The 15,846-nt window shown below is 38.5% G+C and overlaps 1 protein-coding gene across 19 annotated transcripts in view; it reads right to left on the bottom strand.

The window, feature by feature from the left end:
- LOC137857444 (cytosolic phospholipase A2 beta-like) overlaps positions 1–15,846 on the bottom strand; it is a 50,845-nt gene that overhangs the window by 19,326 nt on the left and 15,673 nt on the right. For 10 of the 19 annotated variants that reach the window (XM_068683920.1, XM_068683921.1, XM_068683918.1 and 7 more), the window contains 7 exons: positions 13,946–14,030; positions 11,032–11,243; positions 4,777–4,849; positions 3,758–3,934; positions 2,954–3,090; positions 2,113–2,244; positions 883–941 (listed from right to left, as the gene is read on the bottom strand). In XM_068683920.1, coding sequence (XP_068540021.1) covers positions 883–941; positions 2,113–2,244; positions 2,954–3,090; positions 3,758–3,934; positions 4,777–4,849; positions 11,032–11,243; positions 13,946–13,988 — 833 coding nt within the window. In that variant the 5' untranslated portion in view covers positions 13,989–14,030. Of the gene's footprint in view, positions 1–882; positions 942–2,112; positions 2,245–2,953; positions 3,091–3,757; positions 3,935–4,702; positions 4,850–11,031; positions 11,244–13,945; positions 14,031–15,846 lie in introns of all 19 variants that reach the window. The other 9 variants (XM_068683928.1, XM_068683929.1, XM_068683931.1 and 6 more) reach the window with 6 other exon arrangements.

The raw sequence follows: 15,846 nt of genomic DNA, 5'->3' as shown, positions 1-15,846 counted from the left end.
TCCAGACACTTCATCTCATTCTGTGCTTTTTGTACATCTGGCTGTGATTGCTTCCACATTTGCAGGGGATGCTTGCACCATCACTTAAGGTGTCTTCCACAGATAAATTAAATAGATTTTCTGAGCTATGCTCTGTTAACCAAGAATGCCAGACATTTTTTCTGCACCTATTCCATTTTTAAGACTAAGAAGCCCTATTCACAGTTTCTTCTTCTAATCATGAAGTTAGTCAGTTTTAAACAGACTATATTATGTTTTTTTTAACGTTAAAAACTGGACAGATAATGCTGTTTAGTTTGTTTTTTGTTTCATTTTGTTTTGTTTTTCAGTCAAATTTGTGATAGCATTTAAAAGAGAGAAAATTTATCTTATGGGATTTGTTCTCCTCCAATGTTGATTACCAATTTGAGGAGGGGGGCCTTAATTTTACTATTTGTTAATTGCATGTTTTTTCAGTTTAACTATGCTAGCACCTAATGATTTTTCTATTGCTGTCTACATCATTCTATGTATATTTTGTGGTAATAATACATGTTTTCTGGTCTTTTAGAAAAACTAAAGTATTCAAGGCATTGTTATATGAGTATTAACAGCTTGGAAAGGACCTCTCCTAGGTCTTGTATGCATCTTGTGCACAACTTATTGAATCCTGCCAATGTTACTACATTTCCATGATCAGGATTTAGGTATCAAATATAAGGTAAGACTTGTAAAAGATACACTAAAAGATAGAAGTAGCTGAGAAAGCTAAGGTTAAAAAAAGAAATTGAAACAGCAATCTCAGCTCACTGCCGTAAGGAAGAGCTGGACGAACTTCCTCTTTCTCTGAGATATTATACTGCATGACAGAACTAAACTTTTCAGCTTTGGAATTTTACTCACATTTTTTCCATCCAGAATTCCACTTCCAAACTTTCCCATTTCTTAGAGCACCTCTCTTTCTAAAAGGAAAAGGGTAAAATACATGTAGATTATTGGAGGCTGCAAGAGTTCACTAGTAGAGACACATCAGAAAAGTGTTTCACTTCCATGGCTGATATCTCTTCTGCTAACGTTACCAAAAAAGCTAAGAATGCAATGGAAACCATAGGCTCAGGAAAGGCAAGTAAGATTAATGTTCTCCCATCATTGGATATGTAGTACTATACATCCTTTCAAAGATACAATCAGAGAGGAAAAGCTCAGCTGAAACAGAAATATATCTTTCAGTAAAGACGGTCTGCCTGGGAGAAAAATATTGAAGCCCAGCAACAAATGTCACTAATTCCAGTGTCATTTATATGTACAAATCATTTAAATCACATTCACATTGAATTCAGCAGAGATGAAGTGGGCAAGAGCGCCCAGACTGAGGAAGTTATTGAATCATGTTATTTCCCAATGACTTGGACAGAAATGGCTGAGAAATGCATGCCACCAGCCTGCAGAGTCACTAGGAGGATCCCTGTTAACAGCTTTCAGCATTTGGGAAGTAGCTGTTCTTGTAGGTATGGACTGTAATAAGCATGTAGCAGTTCCTCATCCACAACTCATGGAGATGTCACAAAGCTATCCCAGTTTTGTTCCCTGGACAACTCTCTCTCATGGGCTCCTTAACAGAATACCAAAGATGTTAATAGAACAGGCATGCCTTCATTACGGGCTATGGAAATCTGAATCGACTAGAAGGAAACCCAGCATGAACCCAAACAGGAGAAGCCTGAAAGAATCGTTTAATTCAACTGGTTAGTGGATTGTCTTCAAGTTATTAATAAGAAGTTGTAATTTAAGAGGAAATGTCCTCTAAGCATGGGAAAAGTGGAATAAAGCTGAAAAGTAAGAAAGTTATTTGTGGGATTATAAAAGATGAATACGACTGTATTTACAGATGCTAGTTATTATCACTTTTTTGTCTGCACAGAGACAGTTGCATAGGAGAGAAGCAGCTTCATTTTCTGAATCTGTTAAAAGAGATTAATGAAGTCATAAAAATCCAGCACAATGATACCTGATTTGATGAGATATTGGCAATGATATCAATATGTGAGGATATCTGTTTATGCAGACCCAAACCTACCTAACACAGAAGCCAAAATGGAAAGTAAGATCTGTCCATGTATTTTCAGTCCTTACCTCTGATTTCAAAGCAAATGTCTCACGGACTCTCTCTCCAGGTCTGACTCTAGCAACATTAAAAAGAACTGTGAACTGCATGTCATCTTTCGTAAGTGGATCTTCATCACACACTGCCAATTCTAAAACATTCTGGTAGTAGAAGAAAATAAATATGAACTTACTGAGCTGCTGTTTCAAAAAAAAAAATGATTACAGACTTTTGCTGCTGATTTACTAGCACTGTGCTTTCTTTCAGGAGTCTGCTAATGTGGAACTCAATCACTAAATCCAACTTTGGGAAACTTACAATTGAATAGAAGACAACTACTAACAGAGAGCTCCTACTATTCCAAGACAAAAAAGATGCTCAGTGCTCTGTGCCACTCTCTGATAACCCGTCCAAAGAAAACTATTCAGTTTCTTCATTCCCAAAGTTCTCTTAACTGCATAGCTTAGGGTACGATTAATTTCATCAGTTGAAGTCATCACACTGCAACTTTGCTCTCTAAACCACAGCAACTCCTCTACCCTTACCTTACGATCAGTGGAGGGAATGCTTTTTCTGTATTAACCGTCTAAAGTAGCCCAGAGATGAGGCATGCTACAGCAGTACTTATTTCTCTCAGGTGACAACAAGGGGAATCTAGACTAGCTCAGATATAGGTGTATGTATCACAGATGTCTACAACTATCTGAAGGGAACACTACTCCATATGTCTGCTGTTTTGTGCTAATGAGTCAGTTGCAAATTCTGTTACTCAAGCATTGTTTTTAAGTTATTTTGTACATTTGACCCACAGGGGTGAAATGTGAGGACTCCCAGCTATTCAAAATAGTAAAATCTCTGTTTTTTCACTACCTCAACTTCTCTCTGGATCCTAAAGTAGAAAGTCTCATTCCAGACAGGGTTGTCAGAATTCTTGATGGTTTTGGTCTGGAGCTTTTCATTTGAAGCAGATGGCAGCCACAAGCGCACATAGCAGTCTGATGCAGTCACTGCAGCAGAAAACAATTAAAATCCCAATGCCAATATTATAGATGAAAAGTAGGGCGAGGCCATGATTCTGGGGATTAATAAATACTTTTTTTTTCTTTTTTTTTCTTTTTTTTTAATAAGTAAAGAGATCATTGGTTAGAGGCAACCAAGAAAAACATCTTAGTATACTACCTAATTCCTGGGTAACTACAAGTTGCAAATATACACATGCACACATGCACACACAAGATACACTAAGAGCAGTGTTTCCTGTGTGAAGACAAAGAGGCAGAAAAGAGCCCACTGACCATTCATCAGGCATATTCCCTACCATTCCAGTCAACTGTGTTTAAAAAGAAGTTTAGCTGAAAGCAATGCTAGTTCCAAAAAGGTCTATTAGGACTATTACAGGAAAAGAGAACACGTATTACAGAGAAGACAAGATGAGACTGGCTTGCTGTCTCACAAGACAGACACACAGAGGGGACATGCCTGATGTCTAGAAGTGTTAGCTACCAAGTATGAAGACCTGTTGCAGCTAAAGGCTGGTGTGGGTCCAAGAATCAAGGACATGAGTAAGTCAGAAATCTTCTCATTTCTACCCTAAACCTATTCTTCATTATTAGTGCAGTCAGTGCCTGGAGCAGCCATCCTTTGGGAAGAGCCAGGGTGGGAAAGTTCATTTACTTTGTGGAGCTTGACATCGGTGTGAAAAGAAATCTCCGAGATGGTGTCTTTCAGAGCTGGAGTCTGGACTTGACTGAAGATGTCTACTGCAGCCCGAGATGCCTAAATACTTCAGACTGGTATCAAGCAGTGAATAACAATGCCCCGCAAGGTTTTGGCAGGAAAGTGGAACTGTCCCTTCAACAGAGTAGATAGAACAGGTCATTGAAACTCTTAGAAATACAGGTCACGCTATCACTTTTCTAGTGTCCACCTCTGGACGTCGCTACGTGGTATTTGAAGTAGAGTGAGTGTGAGAAAAGGCAGCTCAAGGTTCTTCTACTGGCTGAAGAACACAAAGGACACTGCAAAAAAATGACAGCCTGAATGGCTCATCCATCAGACACCTTGAGAAGGAGCCATAGGAAGCTGTGAGGGTGAGATAATGAGTAAAAGAATGTTGAATACAAAAGTACATGGAAAAAAATCTGTTGTGCCTGCATGTTCAGCATGTACTTAGGGCTGATCTGCAGAGGCTCTCCTTAGCCAGAAACTAGCAACATTATTTAACATGAAATACTCCAAATGACTCTGTATTGTAGAAGGCCTGAAATTCTCTAATTTACTTTTGACTATGGTATATAATCAATACATTTCAATAAATGGTTCCTAAATACATGTCCTGTGTGGCAAAATGCCTGCCCATGATATGATGTATGCTCACTAAGAACATCAAAACCAAACAACTCCAAGCATATTTACAGATTGCAGTGCCCTCACATCTCACATGGTCTACATGTTTTTTTATTGGTCCAGAAGGTTCACCTGGGAGTCTTGGATTTTACCATTTCCCTGAAATGCAACTAGATATGACCTTCAAAGTAATGATGGCGTAGGCATTTGATCTAATTATAGCCCTGGCATTAATACTTCTATTGCTCTGCTTTACGTACTTTATTTATATACCTTCAGAACTTAGGAGCGTTGCTCACTGTGTAAACTCTACAGGTGACTAAAAGCACATGCAAACCACAACTCACACAGGTCTCTTGATTTGATGTTCCTGGCTTGTACGATTCTTACAGAGAGCATGTAGATGGGACAAATCTTCATCTGCAGAGAAAACAAATGCAATTAGTTCCATCGACTCATAATATAAAAACCCTATGTATTTGGAGTAGTACAAGGGACTGTCTGTCCTCGCTGTTTGCCTGTTTGAAGTGAGGGGACCACCCTCCTGTAGAAGTACACCATGCTAAGATGGAAGCATGGTTACACACCGGGCTATTTGCTAAGTAGCTTGAGTAAGTGAAGACAGAAAAAGGAAGAAGACAGGAACTCAGACAATGCTACAGAAAGCTTCTGTAGTCACCCTAGAGGTGTCTCTTTTCAAACAACCTGGTGCATGCATGGCCATGGTGATGGTTGTACTGCCAACCTGCAGAGGATCTTGTGCCACAGATGGATCAAAACTGGGCTTTTGGAAGGCAACAATAGAAACACACCTGCCTGCCTGGTCTTCACACAGCGCTGACACTGGGCCCGGATTCAAAGTGCTTTAAAAGCTTCAAATTTTGTATCCCAGCTAGGAGTACATTTGCATGATGCTCCTAAGTAGGCCAAGCTCACCAAAAGGCATCTAGAGGAATGTACTACAGACTTTAAGTGACTGGATCATAGGCCCAGCTGAGGCTCTTCAGATGAAGAAAAAAATGCCCTGCTTTGGAGGCATAATACCACAGAATCCGACATCATTAGGTGTCTTGAATACACCTAATGGAAATGGGGCCATTGTTCTTCCAGACATGAGATTTATTTCTGTCATAGGCAACGTATCATTGTAATGCTTATTTCAATTTACTTTTTCCTAACTCTAACAGAGAATTAAGCTTCCCAGCCTAAGCTACTCAGAAAATATTCAGCACATTTAAAAGATATTCTGATAATCCTGAATGAACACACATGCAGAGACAATAATAATTTTAATTAAGGAAAGTATTTCCTTCTTTTTTCAAATTGGAACATTTCTTTTTGATTTTATTTTCAGTATTTTATCTTCTTTTTTTTTTTTCATACTAGCTTGGCACGTCAGCAATAATAAGCATAAACAACAACCAGCCCTGCTATAACTAATAAATTAAAACAAGACCACACGATGATGGAAGTATTCCATTAGTTTTAATGGCAGTTTAAATTACACACTGACTGAAACATCCTATCTATTTGTCTAAACCAGAGTATCCCACTGTGCTCTAAGAAATAATTTGACAGTATTATTTTGAAAGCTAGCACCATGATTAGTTTTCTTGACACTGAAAAAATGATTACCTTCAGAGATATTAGGAGCTGGGGAAGGGGGAACCCCTCCATAGAAGCAGTCACTACACAACCCGAAATTGTTTTACAATGGGATGGAGACTATTGGCTATTTTTATTAGAAATGAGACTTGCTTTCCTTCAGCTTCATTCAATTTTGTTTAGACGTAAATGATGTTAAATCAGATACACAATATTTTAACTGTGATTTAGCACATTCAAATAAAGGCTTAACATTAAATATTATGATGCCAATTTTAAAGTTACATCCTTTAAAAAAAATCAGGTTGATATTCAAGAGTCACCTAAGCAGAGAAACCTTGTTGGTAAACCTACAAAATCACAAATTACACTGTCTCTTGGATTCTTAACAGTTGATTTAAACACCTTTTGTATAAAAATGCAAGACATTTACTCTTGTGGAACAAGAAGCATTCCTATTATATTTTCCTCCAATTTAAAACTGAAATATTTAAAACATTCTGAGTTTAACACATTATAGACATTACAAGGTCCAGTGAGGACACTTCCAAATTACTCCAGTTGCCACTGAAATAATTTGACTTTAATTTTCCCATGCAAATAGTTATTTAATATGGAAGTACCAACTGGAATGCTCAGTCAGCATTCCTAGTAGGTTTCATTAACATGAAATATTGGATTCTGTAGCCAATTACAGGGCTGACTGTTTTTAATTAATATGTTAATTCTATGTTGTTTTGTAATCAACTTCCCCTTGCTCAATAGAAGCCCAAATCATTCTCAGAGTTTGCCTTCACTGAGAGAAATGGATGTTCATATATAATTTGCTCTGAACCTTGTGTGATGAAAATTTCATAATTTCTTTTTAAAAAAGGTGCATCCGCAGTTCATTATCAGAGTAGTCTCAGTTGTGATAGGTGTCATGCTTTTTCACCTTCTCCCACTAGAGCCAGAGAGCCTCCTGCCTCCTTCCTTTCCCTTCCAACAGCAAGCAGTTTGCTTTTAAACGACAACATCTGCCTGCCAAAGGAAACATCATCAAAGATGACTATCCATTACTTCAGATTTGGTGCAGGATTGTCCTTGTGTTGTTGTAGGGGAAAAGATAAACAGGTTGAGACAGGTAAAGGTGGCCATGACAAACCCTATGGGCTGTGAAAATTCGCTGGGGAACCCCAAAGCCATCCTGCTCCCAAGGCTGCAGTTACTCCAGCCTGCAGAAACCGTTCAGATTCGGGCTAATTCTCTTTTTCTTCAGAAAAAGGCTGAGCTCATTTTCTTCTGCAATGGTCCAGAGCAGCTTACTGTGTTCTGATTTGGGTGGTCTATAATAACATCTTTGCCCAAAAGTGCTGGCATTCCAGAACACCCTTGTAAAGAAAAATCCGTGTGGTTAGAGATACCATTTGTGATTTCCATAAAATGAGACACAATGAGTAATACTGTGATTAATGCAAATTGATAAGCACAAGCATCATATCCAGACAGCTCTTGACAGTCTTGCAGCTCTACTGATCTTGCTCCTTTCAGTTCACTTCCTTGTCGGAAACACATTTTCCTGTATAGGCACACAGAGAGTAACTAATCCCCCCTGGAAACAGAGTCAAATGTAGCTACCCAGAAGCACATCATTCTATTTTTGCCTAGAAATACAACCATCCTTACTTGCTGGAAAATTATAGTGCCACATTGAGGCTACGATAGAGCGCAGGAGTCAGCTACCTGTGTATGTTTGCATCCTAGACAGTAACACTCCAGACCAATAAATAGTGACATGTCCAGACTCACAAAAAGTAGGCTAAAAAATGCACATGCACAAAAAAAATCTTTCCATTTGATAGCATTTAGCATTAAACTACACTTCTGTACTCTGAAAGCAAGTTTTGGGGGAGCAATTTCAGGTCTAAAATAGAGAAAATGTGATAAACAGGAGGTAAAATTAGCATGGAAGAGTTGCTACAGTTGCATGTAACCTTAGACAAACTGAAAATTCACATCCGTTGCCAACCTCTCAATGATTGTAATAATATATATTTGCTGGCCTACTGTCTGGCTTCCAGAGAATAGTCATATGCCTGTCAGCTTCAGGAGGACACATAATTAGCCTGCTCTCCTGTTTACAGGTAGTTAGTCACTTCAGGGTTTCATGCCAAAAAGACAACTTTGACAGTATATGAGCTTCTCAAAGCTCATTAATAAGAAGTCTGCTGAGACTGTCTTTGGATGGCAGTGAAAGAAGCAAAACCTATTGAGAGTTCCACATCCCTGATTCCACTCCATATTGCCCCACCATGCTGCTCCATGAACAAGACCTCATGGCTACCTTCACTAGGAAATTGTTCTTCTGGAGGAGTCATTTCTGCAGAGCCTGGCAACCTGGGAACCTCCTCCCATCACCACATGTTGGAAGTCTGACTGGCACCTCACTGTTGCACTTCCCCTGCCCCAAAACTAAGTAGCTCCCTCAGCAGAGCTACCACCATGGAGTAACAACAGGTTATATGAAGAGCTTTCTACGAGGAGTTTGCTCCCTGTCTTTTGGCATTCTGCAAATAGCTTTAGGGTTATCACCCAGCTTTATCAGTATCTTTTAGGCATAACTAATTACCTGCTTTCACGCATCACTTTTTCTTTCCCCAGTGGCATACTAGAAGCAGTACAATGTGTTATGTAGAAGAACTCATAACAAACATAATCATTCGGCATACGTTAATCATTTATTTTAATTTAGATATCGATGATTTGTTTCAAATACAATTTGGAGACAATCTATTAAATTAATGTTAAAGCTATAAGCTTAAAAAAAAAAAAAGCTTCATGACCTTCATTGACCTGCCTGGTTCCAAAACACTCTCTTCCATGTAGATTCTTAATAGCCAATGTGGGCTGAGTTTATTAGCCACTCTATCAATGAAAATACTGCTTGTAGTTTGCCCTTCTACCCAGATGCCTATTTCCATTAAAATTAGAGGAATGCAAAATTTTGTTGGGACAACCAACTAACCAAAGAAATGCGCAGAACTAGGAGAGGGGATAGAAGGAACAAATATGAGCACGTAAGCCTCATTTTCCTTGGGAATCACAATTATCCAAAATCTTATCATTGGAAGTTGAACCGTTGATAAGTAAATCTCATTTGCTTTATGAACATCTACTGTAATTTAATGTTATCACTGATTAAGTGTTTGAAGAGTCATTGTAGATTTGGTATGCGTCCCCTCTTCACACTCTTTCAGTCATCTCTTTACATGTATAAATGGGTTGCTCGAGGTGTGGTATTGGCAGAATTTCTGACTCTTACCACAGAAAAAATTATTTCCTAGTTCATAAAATAAAACTCCTAAAGACCATTTATTCTTGTCTGAGCAAAAGAAAAAACCCTGTTATGAAAGTTAAAAACATCCCCTGCAAGTTCCAAATGAATATTGTTCATCTTGGTAGCGTATTTAAATGGTAAAAACCTAACTGGGAGACATATATTAGGCCTTCCTAGATAGCATGAAGTATCCACACTTTCCAGACAATTTGAATTTTTAATTTAAAAGAAAAATAAACCCACAAAACCACTAGGGTCTGATTTCTGTCTCTATTTACCCATTTAAATATACTGAAAAATGCATTTGCCTGACAGCTACCTACAGTACTGAATGAATATTCTTCCTTGGGAATAGAAGCTTTCTGACCTGAAGCTATGCTTGAACTCTAATATTTTGGCAGTGTTGCCTATCAAGCAGGATTATGTCTAAACTCAGAGAACAGCAGTTGCAGCATTAGGATTAAATGCAAGAAACTTCTCTGTGATAGAGACTTTCTAAGTAAAATTTTATCTACGCTATCTACCTGTCTTTCAGATCCAGTGTTATTTTATTAGATACAGAATAGATACTTAAAATTGAGAGATAATATTTATATCTAAGATAGATATATATCTCTGGATCTAACAGGTGGTTAGACAGAGTAAATACAAATTTTATCCAGAGAGTACTTTACATTTATAGTTTATATTCTTTGCCCTGAGCACCAAATGTTTGAATATTTTAATCATAGCATTCAGTATTTAAGCTACTGACAGCTGAATATTTAACTTCACCTGCAAATATTACTGCCTATAGCAAATATTCCTTAATCTTAACGATTAATGATTCTCCTCTTAACGATTAATGACTCTCCATGCTCTATATCACGTAACATTGTTTTCCATTATATCTAAACCCCAGGAATGCCCATATTCATTTTATTTGCTTTAAAATTTGACATAGGGTTTGATACGCAAAGAATGTTTCATTTGCAAATTATTCACATTTTCCATTTCAGACATGGCATCCACTACCTTTTAAAGATACACGGGAACATAACTCTCAGCCAGTAATTCTGTTCATTTATACGAAAAACTATCAGCTAAAATCTCTGAATGGAACTTACTATTGGAAAACTCAAGTCCAAACAAGAAATACTTCCACTAGAATCACACTCGCTGTAAACACGAAAGATAGCTAAATCAGCTCATTAGAACTCTCCCCTGCAGCTAAAGTAATATAAATTGTGCTTTGTTGCTAGAAAAAGGTGTTTGGTTTTTGTGGGTTTTGGTTTTTGTTTTTGTTTTTGTTTTCAGCTTGGGCAAGCAATGAACATGTGCTATCCTGAGAAAAGCATGCAGTAGGACTAAAGCACTTTCGTTTTGCAGTGAGGTAAACTCAAGGCCAGCCCTTTTCCTTCCTGGTGTTCATTCCAGCATGTACACCTTAAGATAGAAGAAAAGAAATGCATTTTCACCATGTTTTTGCTTAAGCTAGATCATGTATTAATTATGGAGAGGTAAAAGAGGAAAATAGGAAATTTACAAAGCTCAAGATAACCCTGCTACATCACACCAGAATCAGATTTCCTTTGCATCTCAACAGACACAGAAGGAGGAGAGTTTGCTCGCGAGCACTGGAACCAGAGTTCCCAATAACAAGGCGTCGGGTCACAGCAGAGTGGACCTGCAGTTCTCTTACCTTGGCTGGTGGGCTCCCCATGGCACGTAAGATGGCGACAGCAGCAGAAAACCCAATTTGGATAACAGATTTGTCAGCTGACAAACACGCTCTCAGCTTGTTGTTGCTGCTGAAACAACCTGAAGGACACATATAATTTATACAGGCGCTGAGCTCCACCCTCTGCCTCCTCTGTGTGGAGAAGAGATTCTGCCTACGTCTGACGGGGAGATCTGCAATGTCAGAGGTGAGAGGAAAGCTGCAGTAATCACATCTTTGCTTGTCACTTTATTACCTCTTATGATTTGTTATTGCCCCAATACTGTTCTGAAAGGTTTATGGGTAGATTCTGCCATGTTCAGAAAGTCTCCCTTTGCCCCCATTTCTTCCATCTAGTCAGTAGCTCAATTTTCTGTATCTTTTAAATTGTTCCACAAAATATTCCATGAAAAAAAAAAAATGAAGGGAGAAGACAGCCAAAATTCATGTATTAAAATTTATGTTGGGAGACCAATCCATTTCTGAAGGGCCCTTTTCAACTCTTCCTACAGCAGGGACTTGTTTTAATATATTATTGGGAATTGTTCTGCAAACTAGTAAATCAAGCCTCCTTTTTTGAAGTACCTAGTGGATGATTACCTGGCCAGCACAGTGGTGCTGGTGAAACTGAGACAAATATTGGCAGGGAAAGGGAAAGCTGTGTACATCTTCTGGCCTTTACCCCTTTACAAGCTTCTTATAAAAAGGACGTGCCAACTTGACATCTCTCAGCTTCTTATCCTACTCCCCCATCAGCTTACTGGTGACAGTGGTGGGTCCTGAAGCACCCTCAAGAGATGCCTCAGATACAGCTTCCTCCACCTCTCCCATTCCTCCTGTGGACTGCTGATAGACAGCCCTTGGGCTGCCTGTCAGGGCACTGCTCCAAGCAATCAGTTCTGGCTGTACCATAATCCACATCTGCAATTTCATGGTGGATGTCCTGCAGATCCAAGCTGGGAAAACACCTGGGGGACACCATAAGCTTGCAGTAAATGCATGCTCACCTGAACACAGTAAAATCAGTCACAAGAAGAGATAGGACCAGACCTCACTAAACAAACAGTAGACACCTAATAATGATGGAAGGGGAGAGGGTCAAGAGTTAATTTTCATGAAATAGCAGCTATGAGTTTGGTTTGGGGCATGATAAGAAAAAAATGAACTGTAACCTAAATAACTGTTTAAGAAAAATAGGTTTAGGAAAAATAGATTTACCTGAAATCTTTGACATTATTTATTACCTGGAATTCACATATGTAACGTCAGTCATGTTCAAACCACTTTTTAAATCATTCCACTGAATAAATAAATAAATAATTTTAAAAAAAAAAAGATTACAAAAAGTCACCAATTTAAAATCAGTTCTAGTCAGATGCTCCTGAAGTTATGCAAGTTATAACCAACACCTCAAACTGACTTTTCAGGACTGCTGTGACTGGCAATGTAGCCACTATGCTAGACCTCAGGACTGGATGCAGGACTGATTACCCAAGCAGCAGAGTGGGAACTTGAGTACTTGGTTAGGGTGACATCTTTGAAATACCAGAAAGAAAGATATCTGAAATAATGGTCTGTTGTGCATGTACAGCAAATCAACAGGCAGCTCCAAAGCTCCCAGGAAAATAAGCAAAACTCATCAGAAAGCAACTTGGGGTTCAGATCAATTAACCATGCAAACCTTGTGCCCCTGCAGTAACACTTTAGATAGCTTCACCTGGGCATGTGTACTGCAGCATTCATGACTGCAGTGCGAACAAAATGCTCTATACTTGTTTGGACACAAGAATCTGTAGCATCCCCTTTCCAAAGATTATAAAAAAAGTGAAGGAAAAGAGAGAAAGATCTATTATCCAGAAAGGAGTTTTGGTTTTCCTCCTCCATAGTGCTGCTCCAGCTTTGATCACAGTTTCTGCTGCTGTAATTGAATTGAGAGACCAAAATAGTAGGCTGACAAATTTACCTCCTAGAGAGAAGGCAAATGGAAAAACAGCCAGAGAAAAGTGAACTCTACTCAAAAAGGGGTATGTCTGCCTGGAAACGGAGCAACACATTAAAAACAGAACAGCTGCAGCAGGGAGACCCAGGCCTTAATGGAACAGGAAAGAAGAAAAAAAAAAAAGCTCCTAAATGTCTTCAAATCAAGGTGCAAAAGTTATTTTGGAGAGCTATGGAACTAATTTTTCCAATAGCCCCTCCAAGAAGTTAATGTTTCCAGTAAATCAGCAAGGCCAAAATGCATAAAACATTTTGTGTTGCTTGTCAACAAGCACACTGACAAGTACGACGTCCATTTCCTCCTGGACATGGGGGAGATGGGCTATGTGATGTCAGGCCTTACTACAGACACAAAAAATGTACAGGATGGGGAAAGCAAGACAAAGAAAGTCAACTGCATAAAGAAGGAAGAACAAATCTAAAAGGTTATATCCAAAGCAAAGTGGGCACAGCACAAATAGTAGGCAGCAGAAGTGAAAATGCTTCATATACAACCTGTTGGCACTCGGATCACGCATACAAGAGACCATATGAAACAGAATCAGAATGGAAGGAATGCAGACCCATGCTGCTCCCAGCATGCAAGAAATAAAAGCTAATAAATATAATGTTCAGCTTCATGCAACTTTTCCAGTGGGCTGCTCACTGAGCCCCTTGTAAGAAGCTACTCACAGTCACAGCTAGACTGTCAGAAACCAAGGTGTAGAATGATAGCAACTCAAAATGGCTCTGATTTGGATTATCCTACTGCTGGTGTAAACTTAAAAGCTAATTGGGACAGAGCTTACAAAAGGTACTGAAGCTTCACTGAATATTTTTCATTATTTATCCCAGCAATGGCAACAGCAGAGCAAAATTTTTCCATGAGAACATCTCAGCTTTGGTGTACAAAAAATACCTTCAGCAGAGCACCGCCTCCATAGTCCTTCAGTGTTGATCATAACTGCATCTCAAGCAAGGATGGCAATTACTGAGACTCTCTCCTACAAAAATATATCTCTTATGGTTATGCTTGAGAACATTTCTTTTTTCACCTCATTAAAGCTGTTAAGTAGAGCTAAGTGATAGATCTTCCTAGGGCTAGCTGCTGTCACACCACCAAGGAGATGGAGGTGGAAGAACATAGCTTTGTGGAGACTTCTTGTTGTACCAGACAGTGGCAGTGTGAGATGACAGCCACTTTCTCCTTGCCTCATAAATCAGCTCCTGCCTTGTTCAGCTCAGTGGCTGGGTTAGGAAAATTATAATAATCTGAAGAAATAATTGTTTATAGTCAAATTAACAAAATAAATTCAAAATGTCAGAAATTGGGGAAAAATACATTTTTTTTCTCAAGCTCATCCCCAAACTATTTCTTTCATATAGTGGTTAATTAACCACTATAAGAAATAATTTGCACAAAAAGTCCTCTTATTAAAATATATCTCTGTTTTTCAACTCAACATTGCCATGTGAAACTAGAAGCTAAAGCAAAGCTTCAGAAATGCCAGACTTTGAGGTAATTCAAGACAAGATAATTGAGATAATTCAAGACAAGACAGGAAAGTTTAATTTTGAAATACAAGCTAAGTTCCACTGTTCCTTCCTCCCACAATTCTGTTTGAGCAAAACAACACACCTAATCTGAAGTTATTTCAGATCTTTGAATGCTTTCCAACCATCCATTTTCATCACACCTAATGTTAATTAGAACAAAATACCAGGTTGTCTTTCTGAACAGCAGTCAGGTGATAGCAGCATTAATAAATGAACAGTCTTTCTGGCCATCAAGATCTAAACCTGTTTCAGAAAAGTAAAAGGTGCTATATCCTCTTACCCATCTCCTGAACCACTGCAATTTTAAATAAAGATATCATACAGTAAAACCAGTATCTCTGGCTCTTTATCTTGACCATGGTAAGAGAACTAATAATTTCCTTAGATATTTTGCAGGTGTGGGTGTACATATGGTGAGATGGCGATCTTTGTAGCTTCAAGATGGGAGGAAATTGATTATTATTTATCTGGGGTATCTGAGGACTGGAATGCTATCTTTCCAAGATACGTCAATATAAAACCACACGTTGAAATCCACTGTGTTTAAGTTTAGAAATTGTTCTTTTGTTTTAAACCAAGTTATTACAGAGCATCTAATTGAAATAATTGAGTAAGATATTTCAATGCAATTCCACTCAAGCCAGTTTCTGAGACCTTTATCTTCAGATCTCATTCAAATAGTCTGACACTGATGTCAGTATGAAATTGCTTGAGTAAAGACCGCAGAAGAGTTAGGTAAGCATTACACTTCACCACTTAGCTGACAGGAAGAACTGACTTATGTTTGTGGTATTTAGTTTCAAATCATCAAGAGAAGGGTTTCTTTTCTAGTTGCTACCAGCCCCTTCTATTTTTTGAATAGTCACTTTTTCAGAATCAGGGGAATAACACTTATTTTCTCCTACTGGCTTTCAACCTATATGACTGCAAGTTCTTTGGGACAAGACAAGACACTAAGGAAATGTTTGCTACTTAATGTTATTATACTGGCCAAGAGTAATTAAAAACCAAAGATTACTATGATCTTATGACACACATAGCACTACTTCCTTTCTAACCCTGCTGCTGTGTCAAATCCTTATTAAGTCCTGTACGTGAATTTTTTCAAGGTTCTACCTATACCCAAGTGCCGCCCTTAGATGTTGGCTCAGAAAGGGCTAGAAGATATACAAGGACTAATTTAAAATAACATGCAAGTCATCAAAGGTTCAGTTCAATCCTGGCACTAATTACCCTCCAATAGCCCTCCAAAATTAACAAGAC

This window comes from Anas acuta, chromosome 5 (genome assembly GCF_963932015.1).
Source record: "Anas acuta chromosome 5, bAnaAcu1.1, whole genome shotgun sequence".
NCBI lineage: Eukaryota > Metazoa > Chordata > Aves > Anseriformes > Anatidae > Anas > Anas acuta.
Note: the sequence above shows the minus strand (reverse complement) of the source record. Positions and strands in the feature narration are given on the sequence as shown.